At 34.1% G+C, this 15592-nt stretch overlaps 2 protein-coding genes across 3 annotated transcripts; both read right to left on the bottom strand.

Annotated features, from left to right (window-relative positions):
- Nucleotides 1–4674: 4674 nt before the first annotated feature.
- Nucleotides 4675–8089, bottom strand: LOC115443255 (zinc carboxypeptidase A 1). The gene is made up of 6 exons (XM_030168581.2): nt 7971–8089; nt 7869–7899; nt 7705–7804; nt 7544–7639; nt 7041–7259; nt 4675–5302 (listed from the first exon to the last, which is right to left on the bottom strand). The coding sequence occupies exons 1-6, from the start codon at nt 8011–8013 to the stop codon at nt 4694–4696; spliced, it is 1098 nt and encodes a 365-aa protein (XP_030024441.2). The 5' UTR covers nt 8014–8089; the 3' UTR covers nt 4675–4693.
- Nucleotides 8090–8106: 17 nt separating this feature from the next.
- On the bottom strand, nt 8107–14783 carry LOC115443253 (carboxypeptidase B). Of its 2 annotated transcripts, XM_030168579.2 has the most exons (7): nt 14629–14783; nt 11193–11244; nt 10333–10548; nt 9953–10034; nt 9671–9821; nt 9042–9205; nt 8107–8753 (listed from the first exon to the last, which is right to left on the bottom strand). In XM_030168579.2, exons 1-7 carry the CDS (start codon nt 14654–14656, stop codon nt 8190–8192), a joined length of 1257 nt encoding a protein of 418 aa, XP_030024439.2. In that variant the 5' UTR covers nt 14657–14783; the 3' UTR covers nt 8107–8189. The 2 variants fall into 2 exon arrangements, with proteins under 2 accessions (XP_030024439.2, XP_037295294.1); XM_037439397.1 differs by lacking the exon at nt 14629–14783 and having other exon boundaries at nt 11193–11275.
- Nucleotides 14784–15592: the final 809 nt, after the last annotated feature.

The following is a 15592-nucleotide window of genomic DNA, read 5'->3' as shown; positions in this document are numbered from 1 at the left end:
TTTGGAACTTAAAAACGCTACATATTAACTTCAATCGATTTTTTTTTTCTTTATTTAAAATAAAATAAACTCTTTGAGGTTTATTGTAATGAATAAAGACGATTGTTAATTAGGCACAAAAGTTCGGCTACTTGTATGCCCGACTGTACCTATCGGAGGCAAACTCTGCTGATTTCTAAATGCTATTTTACGTATTTTCTTGTTCCGTTTCTTTATCATGGTATCTAAAGTGGATAATATTATTCTTACTCTTGAGTATTCTTTCTTTCTTTCTTCTTCTAATCTTTCCGATCAATAGTTGTATCTCAGAAATTTCTCTAAGTAAACCTACATATTAAAATAATTTTATATTGAAGTGTACAACAAAGGAATGTACAAAGAATATATATAATTTTAAGCTTAGAATAACCGTACTTTCTTACTGTTATACATAGTTTAATAATTTAAAAACATCTTTTTTAATTTTTTTTATACGCACATACAATTCGACTTTTAAAAATTAAGTATAGCCGCACCATGATGTCGTTACTTCAGATTTCACGTTTATTTTGTTCACCTTCTTAGGATTATTTAATTACCTACTGGTAAAGTTTTAGTTGAGTTTTAGGTTTATAACTTCTTTTATGTAAGGTTTGAAATACGAAATATATTAAATAAAAATATACTTACATCATTACGTAATGCCGATTTTATTGAAAAAAAAAGAATGATTCTAAAGACCAATATAAAGTAAGTCTACGCCCAATATAATTCCTTCCTAACCGAATTTTGGCCATTTCAGCCAATCTCGACCAAGGAGATCAGCTCCTACGCAGTAGATATTATAGTGCACAAGTGTGAGCAATAAACTGGTGAACTCTCTGTTTCTTTACTCTCGTAGTCTGATGAGACGGCAAACAGACATGACCGGAGAGAGATCAGGCGCAAGACCAACGGCTTTACGGTCTTTCCGAGGCACGGGAATATCACATCGCCAACTTCCTAACTCTGAATAAGGCGACTCTGCGACTGAGTAATTTTTAAGATGGTAAAACCCAGTCAGAAATGCCCAACATAGCGTTTTAGTCACAAATTAATACAATTAACTACCGCTGCCTTATCAAGTAGTCGACATTAGTGTGTTTGCAGCAGCCAAAAAAATTGGATACTCTCATAATTATTCTCAATGATTTTTTAAAGGTCCATGAGGCTACCACGACTCCCCTGGCATTTTTAGTGTCCATGGAAATATCATCCCCCACGGCTAAATGACCCACTAGCTCAGGTATACCGAACCTGCGGCCCGCTCCGCTTTTGGATGTGGCCCGCTAAGCTTTTACAAGTGAACTTCAAAAATTCCACTAAAACTAAACAAACGTTTCCCTGTATACTAACTCTATAAGAATAAAATCTTCCAGTTAAATACTGTGAATATTTTTTATTTAGATAAAAAAACGCAGAAATTTTATTACACTCAATACTATCAATAACTTGGCATCATGGCTAGAGATAGAATAATTAAGATGTTAAGACCTAAATAAAAAAACAATATCGGTGCACTATTGTTAACTACACACCACAAAACCCATACCAGCCTTTATTCTTGCAGCGGGATTCAAACATAGGCTACCTGATATTCTAAACAAAGAGACGCCAAAAACATGTCCCCGTAAACGTTAAAAGTATGCATTAGTGACATGTGGGCTTGCGTCGTCAAACACCCGCATAGTTGTTATCTCGGACGTGCGGCGAAACAGCGATCGATACCTTATCACACGAACTTTACTGTCAACCCACCTTTACAACTGTTACATCGATCAGTGATAACATTTTATACCAGAGGTTGTGTGGAGGATAGTTGTTCAAACTGTTTATGTTCTAATATTTAATACGGAAAAGTATTTTAGTAAAATTGTAAATAAAATTGTGAGGAAATTTCGCTAAAATTTGTAAAGATTATTTTGTCTTAAAAAAATAAGTAATAAAATTAGGAATTATGCTGGCCGTATGCCGTGGACATTGTATTCAAAGAATATAAAGAACTACAGCGATATTACGCATAAATAATAGCTACAAAGAATTTTATAACATTTCACACAATTCATTTTAGATTTAGATGCTATAAACATAGAATAAAAATATATTGACACACCATCAGGTGGCGAAGAAGTAATATTTTAAGTCTTTGTGAAGGTAAATACGTTGTATTGTGCAAAATATCAAACATAAGTACAAAATCTACGTTATAAGTATAATTAACAACGATAGGTCTTTTTCTCAGTAATTCCTAGAATTTTTTTAAGACACCGAAATAAAACTATTCTTCAGAGTTATTTGCGGTTTTTCATATTATAATTTAAGTGAGGACAGAATTATAACATAAAAAAACGGGATAAAATCCGTATAATAGTTATATATCAATATGTAACATTCGCGTAAATTCTAGAAATCATAATTTTATTAAAAACTACAACCGAATTAAATTAATATCTCCTTTTAAATACCAATAAATTTCAAAGAAAACAGTTCTAAAGTCTCGAATTACCAATACATAGGTAGAAGAAGCCAATAAAATCAGCACAAGAAACATGTGCATTGTGCAGAACATTATGGATTAAATGAAAAGAAAATTTCGAGCACAGATCGGAATCAAGAATGTTAAAAATGTAACGCCAAAGAAAAAATACAAAAAGGATTGAGAATCAAGCTCCTGGCATTTACCGAAATAAAAAAAGGAAAATCTTCCGAAGAAAATCCGGAAGGGAAGATTCATTTACTTGTAACAATATTTAAAGACAAAGACTAGATATTAAAATCTTGAAGCTTCTTGCATCGCATTCCTTCTCCGATAAGCGACATAATAAATTTTACAAATTTTCCAACAAGTAAAATAAATCTAAGAGATTTATATTTTATTTTACGATCGACAGAAGTATATATTATGGACATTGCATAATTTTAAGTCACCTTAAACGCAATGAATTTAATATAGACAAATGAAGATCGACATTTAATTTCCAACTTTATTAGGTTTTATTTTTCAATTTAAGTTCTTGATGATTAAATGAATATGTATTTTTTATTCAGTCCGGAATAATTATTTTAATTCAGTTATATTAAATTATTTGTTAAACGCGTATATTTTCTGGCATATTAAATAATTGGATATCAGTGATGCAACTTCAAAAATCATTAAACTATTTTAATATTCTCATGATAGTAGTAACATTCCCGTTAACAGCATAATTAATTATTACGAACCTTTACGTATTTTCAAGATGCAAGAGAATTATTAAATTTTAGTTCTTATTTTGGACGGTGTTATAATATTCGTAAGTTTTAGCGTAATTCAAACCGTTATTTCTTTTTACTTTTCCAAACGAAAATTTTACCAGTACTCCGAACAAAACATATATTTTAAATTTTATTTTTTTGGAAAATACCATTTTATAAGGTTAGTTACATAAAATGATCTACAACTCTTTAAAACCATTCCCGAGTGAGCCATAAAAAGCGATAATAAGGAAGTTTTTTTCATTAGAATTTAAAGCAATAAAATTCCACATTACTTTCTTCTTCAAAAAGTTATTCATATGGATATGCTCAGGCCATAAAACACTCTTGTTTTTTTGCCAATATGTAGCTCAGGAGTTTAAAAATCATAAATTACTATCAAACTCAGATAGTAAAACATTTTACAGCAAGATTTCCCGTTTTCCCGACATGAAAATGAGCCAAAGTGTAATATCAGCGAAAATTTTACTGAACTTGGTAAGAAATTTAACGTAACGAGGCTCTCATCGCTAATTAGTGCAAAGTCTGGTATCAGGGGTGTTTATTAGCAGTTAATAGAAACGCGGAGCAGGCGGGAGATGGTTCCGTAGCGCTCGCCGCCCGTCGCTCGGTGCAACCTGTTGCCGTCGGAACTCGGGACCGCCTTCCGCCCATCCGTACTTTACTTTTCACCTAACAATTCCCTATATTTTTCCCCAAAACACCGTCAAATTCTGAAACAAGTTTTTCTTTAGCAACTTACCTCGCATTGGCGCCTCGTCATCAGACTGCAACGGCCCCGTCATTTTTTAAACACAAATTAATGACTTTACCAAAAAACAATAAAATGTAATATTTTAAAACTTATTATTTTATTAAAAAATCAACTTAAAAAATTCAAAATCACTACAAATAAAACGCCAACAAGAAATCATATGCGGAATGTGAAATTAAGAAACGGAAAAATATAATGTGTTGGTTTGGTATCGCGAGCGGCGGCGGAGTTGTCTAAGTCGAGATGCCAGAGGTTCAGCGAGTACAAGAGGCACTAGGAGCTAGGCGCCTGTCCGCCACCGCGGCCGACTACAGAGTGGCAGCGGGTTGTACGGCCACGGGCCCCACCCCTAACGCAGGCGCGTTTCAGTGCCACCACCGCGCATGACCGACATCCTACCGAAAAGTGGAAAAGTGACTCCTCCAACGTAGATACACCATTATGTACTAAATAAATATTGTATCGCGATAGATGCCGAACCCGGTACGTACATAATTTTGACCCAGTTGAAGATTTTCATGCTCAATTTAAAACTCCTCATGCAGAGGCGCTTAATTGATGATATATACCGGCTGTAAAGCTTTTTCGGCTCGTTTAAGTTACCTTCAAATAACATAATAGGCTTTACGTGGAACGAGTGAAATCAATTATTAGCTAAAACGTTTATTAGTATATCCTGCCGTATTTCTTCTCGTTTATGATTGCGTTGTAAAGTTCCCTGATGGCACTGAAGTATCCGTTTCTGAGCGAGGTCTCGTAGCCGCGGGGCAGTGTTTGAAACTTTGTCATGATGCGGTTATCGTTCCCGAGGAACACTCGCATGTCGAACGACAATGGTATGCCGAGATCATAAGCGTAGTCGACGCTGTGCCCGCAATACGGCTTGCCTTCCAGCTCGTATATGCTGTTGTTGAGGAACAAATGGACGCCGCCGGTCCTCTGATTTACTTTAGACGCAACTTCGCCGGACACTTTTATAAGTAACACATTATTGGGCGCGTTGGATTTCATGTACCCATAAGGGTAGCCAATTGAATGTCCGTCCCGTTTTATTGATGCGTATACTTTCGCGTCTTTCTTGTATTTCGATAATACGTTCTTGATAAATACAGTTTCGTTTTCGGACGCGGGTGCTAGTCCGGGAAATATTTGCGAAAATCCGCTGTCGACTCGTGGACACGAGCCCCATTGTGTGTCGAAATTTCGAGAGATGTCTACGCCGAAACTAAGACGGTCATCTGATGGTCTTAAGTTCTTCTTCCAGAGCATGTGGTTCTGGAAAGTTGTTTATATATTTAAATATTATTATTTTTCATTATTATTTATGTTTGACTACTAATTTGAATTACTTCAAAAGTGTATTTATGTGTAATTTTGTAACCAAGCATTATGGGACTTTATGTCTAATTACACGCACAGTAGCAGCAATAAACTTGTTATGGATAGAGATGGCATAGCTTATGGACAGTCGAAGCTCTCTTAAGTTAGCAACATACATGTACCTATCGTCATAGATGATAGAAGTGTATAATAAAATAATTTATAATCACTTTTTATTGTTTTCATTAGGCTATGATATTATAAGACGGATTATTTCAGAGAAAATACCAAAATTAGAAACAAAAACACCAAAAGTGTAGGTGTGGCTTTAATTTTACACAGTTGGCGCGCGTGGGAGATCTGTAGTTTTGTATAATGTGCAATGTATAGTTTAACATGATAACCAAACTTGCGAAGTCATGTCAGTTGAGTTTATTGTAAGTTCGGTCAAATAAAAAATAATCAGTAGTCAAAAATATAAAAATTAAATGAATAACAGCTTTTATAATAACTGGACAATGATGATGATATTATGATGTCTAAGTTCCAGTTACTAGCATAGACTATTGTTAGTGAGGATTCCAATCCAAATAACTAACAGTATAGAAAGGTCCTTCTTTGCCAATATTCCTTTTTTAATGAGCAATAAACTTAAAATAATTCACTTTTGCAATTTAACTTTTATTTTCAATACTAATAAACACACTCTTGCCTTTCATCTACGAAGGCATAGGCATAGGCGTAACTGGTGCATCCACTTTCCACAGTGTGTATTCCATCCCATTATGCGATAAAGGGTGAACTTATCACCATATCGGGCACAAATTTCAGACTCCGGGCTAAGTTTGAGTAGAAAATCCCAATATCATTTTGCTCGACTCGGGGATCGAACCCGAGACCTCAGTATCGCGGTCGTACCGTAACACAACTAGGCCACTGAGTGAATTGAATGAAACAGTATATAGGAATAATATTTTCATATGTTTAAGCGAATGTGAGACATTGAAGTAAAACTATTTGTAAAATTGTAAATTGTAGGTAGATATTACAAATTTGACTTTTCGGTCGACCAACACCTCAGTCTTCCTCGTAACCATGAAGGCTGTAAAGTCTTTGAAATCATAATATACAAAACCGCGATAAAATCCGAAAAATAGTTTTATTACAGTGAACAGGTTAAAAAGATCAGGAATCCTTTATTGTTAAAAGTCTATTAATAAACCTTTATTTTTAAAAAGCTATTACTTTATTTATGAACTTAGACATTTAAGTATTGCTTGCGTCGTTACATGTATGATAGACCTTTCCTAATAACAGGCCCGCTATGCAATTTTCCGAATTAAAAATTAGCCTAAGTATACATGAATCCACCATAATATTATCATCTACCTGCGTACCAAAGCCAAATGATCACAAAATTTCATATTTATATTTTTGTAATTTTTTTGCAATGATCCGTCTTGGTTATTTTATTGTATTGCGTGCAAGGCAGGTCCCTGGCTCAAAGGTCCCCGCTTCGAATCCCAGGTCGGGTAAACTGATATTAGTTTTTTTTTACTCCGAATCAACCCGGAGTCTGATGTTGGCTCGTTCCTTATCACGTCATGGAATGGAACACTCATGACGAAAAGTTTAAGCCTACCCCTTCAGCGCTAAAGGCGTCTTTGTTTATTTAAAAAAAAATATCACTTACAAATCTCGCATACTCCTGGCCGTCGGGGTTGGTACACGGCAGTATCACCCAGCGCACTTTGTCAATCAATTCGTTGTACTCCTGGCAAGCGACGAGTTGTTCAATCACGTAGAGAGCCAGCATCACTGGCTCGGTGCCGCCCTGCTGACCCGCTTCCAACACCAGCACTGGCTTCTGATCTTCCTGCCTTGCACTTTCTTTATTGCTTTTCAGGACCACCTGAATGAATTTATAAATACGTTTTGACTGATAGATTTTATTTGTATAATATTTTGAATGTTGACTGAATTATTTTAGATAGTACGTTTTGGAACTCAATTTGTTTTATAGATCTAATGGCAGTAAAAGGCGGATATTATCCGTCGGAAATAAGGGCACAGCATGTCTGCTTTCTGGGCAGGTTATCATTTACAATTTTGGAATGGCAAAAATATGATCCTTTCGTAATTAATTATATAGGATGTTTAACACCAGCTTAGTTATAACTTTATGTCTATATTTACCTCGTAAAGATGCCTTCCTTCATAAGTAACATATTCATTATTTACTTCGATATGTTCACCGCAATATTTTTTCAAGGCCTTCAAGAATACTGTAATCTGAGAGGAATTTTCTTATAATTATTGTTTTGATTTAATTACTCTTCATATAACTCCTGCCTTACCGTGCTGGTTCCAATTGCCGCATCTTCTATGCATGCGGCCTCTTCTCTATCTAATAAAGTATCCAGCATGTCTCTGTAGCAGTGTCTCATTTTTTTGCACCTAAAATAGCAAAGTATAAAGTTAACTTTGGAGAACATTTTGTTGAAATTTTATTTTTACTCACCCACATCTTGAAGAGCTGCTTATCGAAAATACTAAAAGAACACATGAGTTGAAAAAAGGGTGTAATAGTTAAGTAATAAGTATATAATGAAAATACTCATACCTGAGTATAAAATTGTAAAACACAACTTGAAACAAAATTTCATGTTGTGTTCAATACTCTAACAACCATTCGTAGCTATATAATAAAACTTCAGCAATAAAATTTACATTAACTTTGAACAGAAAATAAACAAAACTGATTTCAACCAAATTTATTATTCGCATTTTCAAAATAATACCAGATTTCAGTCTTCAATATAACGAATTATACTTGGATCATTCAGACCCTGAACTCGTTTCTGATCTGAGTACCGAACACTCTGAAACCTTCGTAAAACTGCGGCAACACGTTGGTTAAAAGACGTTCTGGGAACACAAATTCATAGCCGTCTGTCAATTCCATGGTATAAGAATAAGGCACTCCGACGGCACCAAAAGCGAAGTCATCGCTGCCTCCCGCAGCGGGGTACCACTTCCCAGCACTCATCACCCTGAAAGGCTTCCCGCCAGCTCTCTTCACGGCATCTGAGACCGCTCTAGCTAAAGAATCCAGTTTCTTCCATTCCTTAGGGAGAAAATCTCCGGTATATCCCCAAGGGTAGACCAAGTACTGTCCATAAGAATGTACTGATACGTAAAGCTTAAGTCTCTTTGCATTCTCCATCATGATGTTCCTAACCATTTGCGTCTCTGGTTCGGAGAATGGCTTCGGTCCAGCGTAAGTCTCTTTGTCGCAAGGGTTCTTGGATATTCCACTCACAGCCCACTTGAAGCCATAGTTTCGATTGCCGTCGACGCCATAGCAGTTGGCGTTTTTGGACCTCGTCTTCCTCCACATACGATTCTGTAATAGCATCTCAAAGTTATTACATTATATATTATTGTATCACGTCCTTATTTTAACTATTTATAGGATTACCTCTATGAAGTAACATTGCATTATATATCGTATTTCTGACAAGTAACATTATCAACTTGTATGATGTAATATAGTACATATATTCATAACATTTTGATCCTACAATATAATTAAACTGAACCAATTAATTATTGCCAATATTTCCATACTTCAAAAAAACCAAGAAGAAATAGTTTCTATCACTCTCATTTTAGGTAACAAATTGCAACTTACATTTCTGCTGGATCTCGTATACTCGTAGCCATCGGGGTTGACGACGGGCAGTATGTACCAGTCCACACCATTCAGGTCCTTTTGTCTCGCTTCAGGGTCGTTCGTGAGCCGGTGTATTATGTATAGAGCCATTGCGGGCGCGACCCATTCTCTCGCGTGGATGCCTATTCAGACATAAATGCTTTAAATGAGAAGAAATTATACAGTCGTGATATTTTCTAAGTACAAAGAAAGTATCGACAAATATATTCAGTCGTTTCTTGTACAGTTTTAAAACCTATATAGGGTCATTTTGACATTACGTTGCGAAATGATACCACATACTCATCTTCTTCAAAATAACACTTTGCCATAAGTTATTCGAACCGTAAATGTAAAATTAAAAAAATATCAATGAAAACTTAAAAAACAATTTTAATTAGTTCTCTCAGATAATTCGTCCTAGCGGCAACATCGCACTCTTAGTCAGAAATATACTCACGTACACACCATATTCGCGCTATACTATGAAATTATAAAATATAAGAAAAGTAAATCTGAGATTTCTGAAAAAAGAGTAAGTATATGGTTTCATTTACTAAAGCAAATGCTACTTTATAAAAAGTAAAATTTACACCAATTATAAGTACCTGCATCTACAAATATAATAGGATTTCCAGCGTTGGGATTCGTGGATATTTTAACCAGTTTCATCAAACGGCCTTGGTAGCTTGTGCCTAGGGTTTGCAACTTTACTATGTCCGAGTGTCTCCTCGCTACGTTCTCTAAATAGTCTTGTATCTGGCGATAAAAGAGAGCTTCATTATATCTCAGCGACTCCAATATGTGATGAAGAGAGTTATTGGAACGGAAACATTTTATTTTCTTCTTATAGCATATTTATTACTCAGTCGTGTATTAACTATACTTACAGCTGAAAACGAATTATATTCACTGGTGCTAAAGGGCCGCAAAATTCGTCTTCTCGGCATTCGCTCCACGGGCTCTAATAACCTGATTAGAGATGCAATTTCATTATTCACAAGTAAAATGCGGACCAAACGGATTGCTACAATTAAATTGCAGATGAATTTGTTATGGATTTCACGTCAACAGTGTAGCTAAATTTCAATTTAATTATTATAAAATTTACTCTAAGAGTTTTTTTTTTTTACATTTTATTCAATGAATTATTTTTGACACTTGCGTAGAATTAAATTAACTAATATAGTACAATGAATATACAGCTAATAAAGATGTCCACAGTTTGCTGTTTTCTAAGCAAATAAAATCCAATATGAAAAACAATTACCTGCCATAATTCTTCTGTTTAACTTTTAACAATAAATTCGATTGTTTTGCGTAATGCTGGACATATCCGACCCTGTTCGGTGGTACCAGAACATCCAGGCTGTCATTAAGTCCTCGGCTTGCTTTAAGAATTTCCACTGCATTCTCAGGGTCGTGGAACTGGGTAACGACTTTTAGCTGGGCTTCGGTGTGAGGATATATACTTATTAATGTGTGGCTGGAAAAAATATTGTGGTTGAACGCAACGATATGGATTGCTCTTTGTAAAGATTAGAATATCCTTGAGGAAACTGCGACAGAAGTAATGTGAAGACATTGAAATTCACTTTAAATTGATACATGTAAGGTCATTGTCGCAACAGCCACCGGAGTCATATGAATACACTCTAAATCTACATATATTTTTTTTATTCTATGATGTACCGACAGCATACAGTACATAATTTTGACAACAATCTAGACTTAAGACTAATAAATTATTTAAATTTGACCTTAACTTCTAATGAGACTGATTAAGAATATATCCTTATTGTCTCTGTTAAGGGAAATACACATTGTTCACGTGTTCTTTGTGATAGAAATTAATGATAAGTAATATATTTGTATCTAACGCTTTTGATAATGGTTTTCAGAAATATCATTATTTTTTAATATTTTATATTGTTTATGTACAAAATGAAGATATGTTTGTGGTTTGTGGTTTAAATGAAGGTATTATACCTAGTTTAAGAAGTCTTTAGACTATTTGGTGTTACTGTTAAGACTTTAGGAGCTTAAAGGCATTGATTGTTAAGGCCTTAATTGTTGTAGGTTAATATTGTGATAACTTAAACAGATTTTTAACGTCTTATGGGTACTTACTTATCATATTTACTAGTTTCACAGCTTACTTGCCAACGTAAACCAAACACCCCTGTAAATAAAATAGCATGCTTGAAGGACATAATACAAATTATTATTATAATCATGAAATAATGGATTACTCTTATTATCTCAATACATAAAATAATATTAAGTAATAATACAAATTATAATTTGAGATGTCATGTTTTGCGTGACGCCACAAATCAGACTAATGTAAGTAATAAAATCAATACTAATATTATAATGAAAAAAAAATGCGAGTATATTACTTGTAAGGGCTGAATTCTTTCACGAATAATCGGAAGATCTTTTTTACGCGGACAGAGCCGTCGCCAAAAGCTAGTCCAAATAGAACGTTAACATAGTCGTTACATCTTTTGACTGACGACAAATATTCTGACCCAAGATTCTCGAATATGGTTTATAGAAAGGAGCCATAGAGAGCTTTTCATCTTGCTGTTGCTATCCAGCAGGGTAAAACAAATTCGGTTCCGCACCAACAAATAAATAACTATTGAAATTAACATGAATAGTCACCAGCATAGATCCCATGTTGGGTAATTTATTTTGCTATTGCGACAAGTATGCAGTCATAGCAATTGTAGACCGCATGGCAATTGCAAATGATTCAGGCCATGTTTGAACTTATCAACAGTTTCAGACCAGTGGTGTTGCGAAAAAATATTTTCCAAGTTATCGCTCAAACATTTACCATTATCGTAATGGTTACAGTTAAAAAATTTTAAGTGGTGAATGAGGAAAATTGTTTCCAAATCAGCATGAGTTATGTTTTATGTATGCTCAACTTCATGTAGGAGCATAGAAATATTGTCTGTTTGACTGAAAAAACCTCACGTGGTGTACCTCAAACTAATACTAGCTTCTTTCATCGATAGATGCATGATTTTGCTTCATTCTTAGTAAATGCAAATATAAAATTCAAATAAATAAAAGAGGAATGATAACGAGCTATTAATTTTATTTTGAATAATAATGTAATTCGGTTTATAAGAGGATGACGCTGTGGCGCAATTGCCATAGAAATCCCCATAATTGAAAAATTTACTCAAAGAATTTGTTAGATGTTAAAAATACATGTAAAATACACCATACATGCCAACGTTAAAATCTAAAACATCTAGTACACATACTGTTTAAATAAGGTTGTATATTGCCCAATCTACACCATAATATATAGTTCCGGTTTATATTGTGGTTATAAGAGAAAAATTATGCCACACTGTCTCACTATTTTCATTTCTTGAAACTTCATTTGGTGAAAAATGGGTGCCCTAGATGCGTCTCTGCATACCCCTTCCGGGATAAATGCGTGATGTGCCAAATATATAAACATTCTCGCGAGCTATTTCCTGACATGCTTATGTTTACATCACGTTCTTGCTAACCTGTGACTAAGTAATTCAACCACTATACCATCATAAAAATTTAATTTAATTAACATTAAAGCTTCCTTCCATATTCTATTGAACATCGTAATCACGGTTCTGCGCTATTGATGCTACTCTTGTGGGCAGATTATTTGCGTTGAACGATTCTTTAATTTGTGACGATATTTTTTCGTCTGGCTTCATGTAATTGAGCTCTTTACAACGTTGGCTTCGGCTCTTGGACCAATTTGGTACCGATTGATATCATTAAAGTCGCCCTTTGATCGTCGCATGAATCCCCGCTGATTTTAATTTAATTTAATAGTGACCTGTGTATATTTATGTAAGATACTGTGCATAATGATGCCTTTCATAGAATTCTTGGTATTCATTTTGATGGAAAAATAAATTTAATATAAAACATGGTTGCAAAGGAATGCAATTTCCACTTGATATTTTAATCGAAGAAATTTAATTTACTTTGTTTTGTTACAAGGTGCGGAACAATCTAACGGTTCCTGATGGATGAAAAAGTTATTATTTTTCTGATCCAGTCATGGCGTTGGCTGAACATTGTTTGATCGCGGTGTAAAATTAAACGTGATTGATAAACGCCCTTTGATCAGACTACTAGCATTGTCTTGTCAGTCCTAATTTATTTTGATTATTGTAAAATTTATGTAAACTTGTAGCTTTTGAATTTACTTATAATTATTTACGTGAAGGTTCCTTGTCAAGTTACAGGTTTTTTTAATACACAAGTTACAGGTTTTTTATAGCGAAGGGGCATGCAGAGGTGTAACCAGGGCATCCACTTTCCGCCAAGAGTGTTATGTCCCATAATGTGTTAGGGGGCCAGGTATACGCCATATCTGGCATAAATTCCAGACTTCGGGCTTATATTGAGCAGAAAAAACTCAAACATCACTTTTCCCGACCCGGGATTCGAACCCAGAGTGCTGACGTACCGTTTGTTTTACTACCTAGATAAAATACGTAATGTCAGTTTTGAGGTCCGATTAATCACGAGATTTGGTTATTGTATGGTCGTAAAAATATCACCATTCTTAGACCTTGAAGGTATCAAAATACTAATTATAAATTAGCAATACACCAATAATTATTATTCAATTATAATTGATATTTTAATTTGCAAAGTTTAATGGCTAATTAATCGCTTGATAAACGCGTGTATAAACGCAATAAAATGCATTTTATTGATTTTAATCATGGCTATGGTTTAATGGCTGATATTTTTTTTGTAGATTATAATATATTTGTTATTGTTTTTAATTTCGAATAAGCCGTAACAAACACATGGATAAAATATATAAGAAACAAGATTAACTGTCTCAATAAATCAAATAAAGAAATTCGGCAAAATATTGTTTTTATTTTTTTAAAAATACGTGGCGTAATCGCACAGTAACATCTCTGAATACCCTTTCTCCTATATTAACGATTAATTATTCCTAAAGTACTTATCAGAGGGAAAGTATTTCCTGAAAAAGTTGTTTTCCTATTATATAACTATGGTTTAATGACTAACAAGTACTTGCACATACAAATACCCCATCATATGTTTACCGTATTGTAATGAATGAGAGAAATCAAGCATGAACTCTCGAGATGTCATGGTAATGAGCTTATAAGAAAGGGAAAACTCATACATGGCGATGATAGAGAAAAATGGTAATTTAAAATGTTTTCCTGTATTAATGGTATTTGTCAAGATTTTAAATATATAAAATGATTTATAAAGTTATTATATTGAGCAATAAATTAGAATGAAGTTTTACTTTGTTCGATAATTTTTTTGTTTATTAGGAGAAAAAAATTATAAGTGTATTAGTAATCATTTTGAAATATATATATTATGTTTCCACGCGTATTAAATCTGGTAATTACTAATTAATTGATTTATATAAGTAAAACACATAATAAATAATAGGAAAAGAAATGAAGAACAATATAATCAACTTATCGATTGATTGTAATTAGACACCTAACAGAAAATTAAAATGTCGTTAATATGTTAAACTCACCCAAAAACAACACTATCCAAAGAGCCATCACAACTTATCACAAATGGACTGGTAAAATCATTCGCATCACACACCAGTGTCCGCGGCGCCGCGCTAGCGCACACTGCGCACGCGCATCTATTCCGGCCACGAGGGACCCCATAACGGTGCTTCACTCACTATAATTACGTAGAGCAAGGACGAACTATCGAACTTTCCGCGCTTTCTCTATAAAACATAACTTGAGATAAATTTATAGTGCTAAATAGCCTAATTATTAATGTTTCGTGTGAGAAAAAATTTTATATTCAACAATTACCTACTGATCTGTAAATAATGTTCATAGCTTTTCAGTTACCTTTTGAGGTAGAGCATAAGATTGGGATAATATTGTTGTCTTCTGCATCGGTTATACATATTTTATTGCAGTTAACATTTAGCGCATTCTGATATTGAAGTATTGTAAAACCATCATGCGATCAATATTAATCAAATTATCCAGTACTGGAATTGTAAACAGAATATATTTTTCCAAGCTGACGGAGTTCTAAAAAATTATATATGCAAATTTTCTACTTAGATTTTTTTATCGTAATAAAACTATTTTTCTAATTTTATTTCGGTTTTTTGTAATTGAATTTTCTCCCGTCGCGTTAGCGTTTCTTTGTCATACACATGGTGTTTACCAAAGCGACCTACATTAGTTATCTTGTCATACGAAAAATATTAAATTTTCCGAAAGGAAATAAAATCAAAATATTAACGGCCACCTTCACTAAAGTATGCAGCTTCGTCGCAATAAAACGGCGTTTATAAGATTATCAGCGTTCAAAATTAAAAACGCAATGAATCGTGAAATTTACTTCCGAATACGAGACTGTGATTGAGATTTTCAAGTAATAAATGCTGAACGCACCAACGCTGCACTTATTTTCCACATCGCCGCCTCCACTTGCACTAACGGTAATAAATCCCATTTTATATT

The sequence above is a fragment of the Manduca sexta genome, chromosome 16, assembly GCF_014839805.1.
Source record: "Manduca sexta isolate Smith_Timp_Sample1 chromosome 16, JHU_Msex_v1.0, whole genome shotgun sequence".
In the NCBI taxonomy this organism is placed as follows: domain Eukaryota; kingdom Metazoa; phylum Arthropoda; class Insecta; order Lepidoptera; family Sphingidae; genus Manduca; species Manduca sexta.
This window is presented reverse-complemented; position numbering and strand designations above follow the sequence as displayed.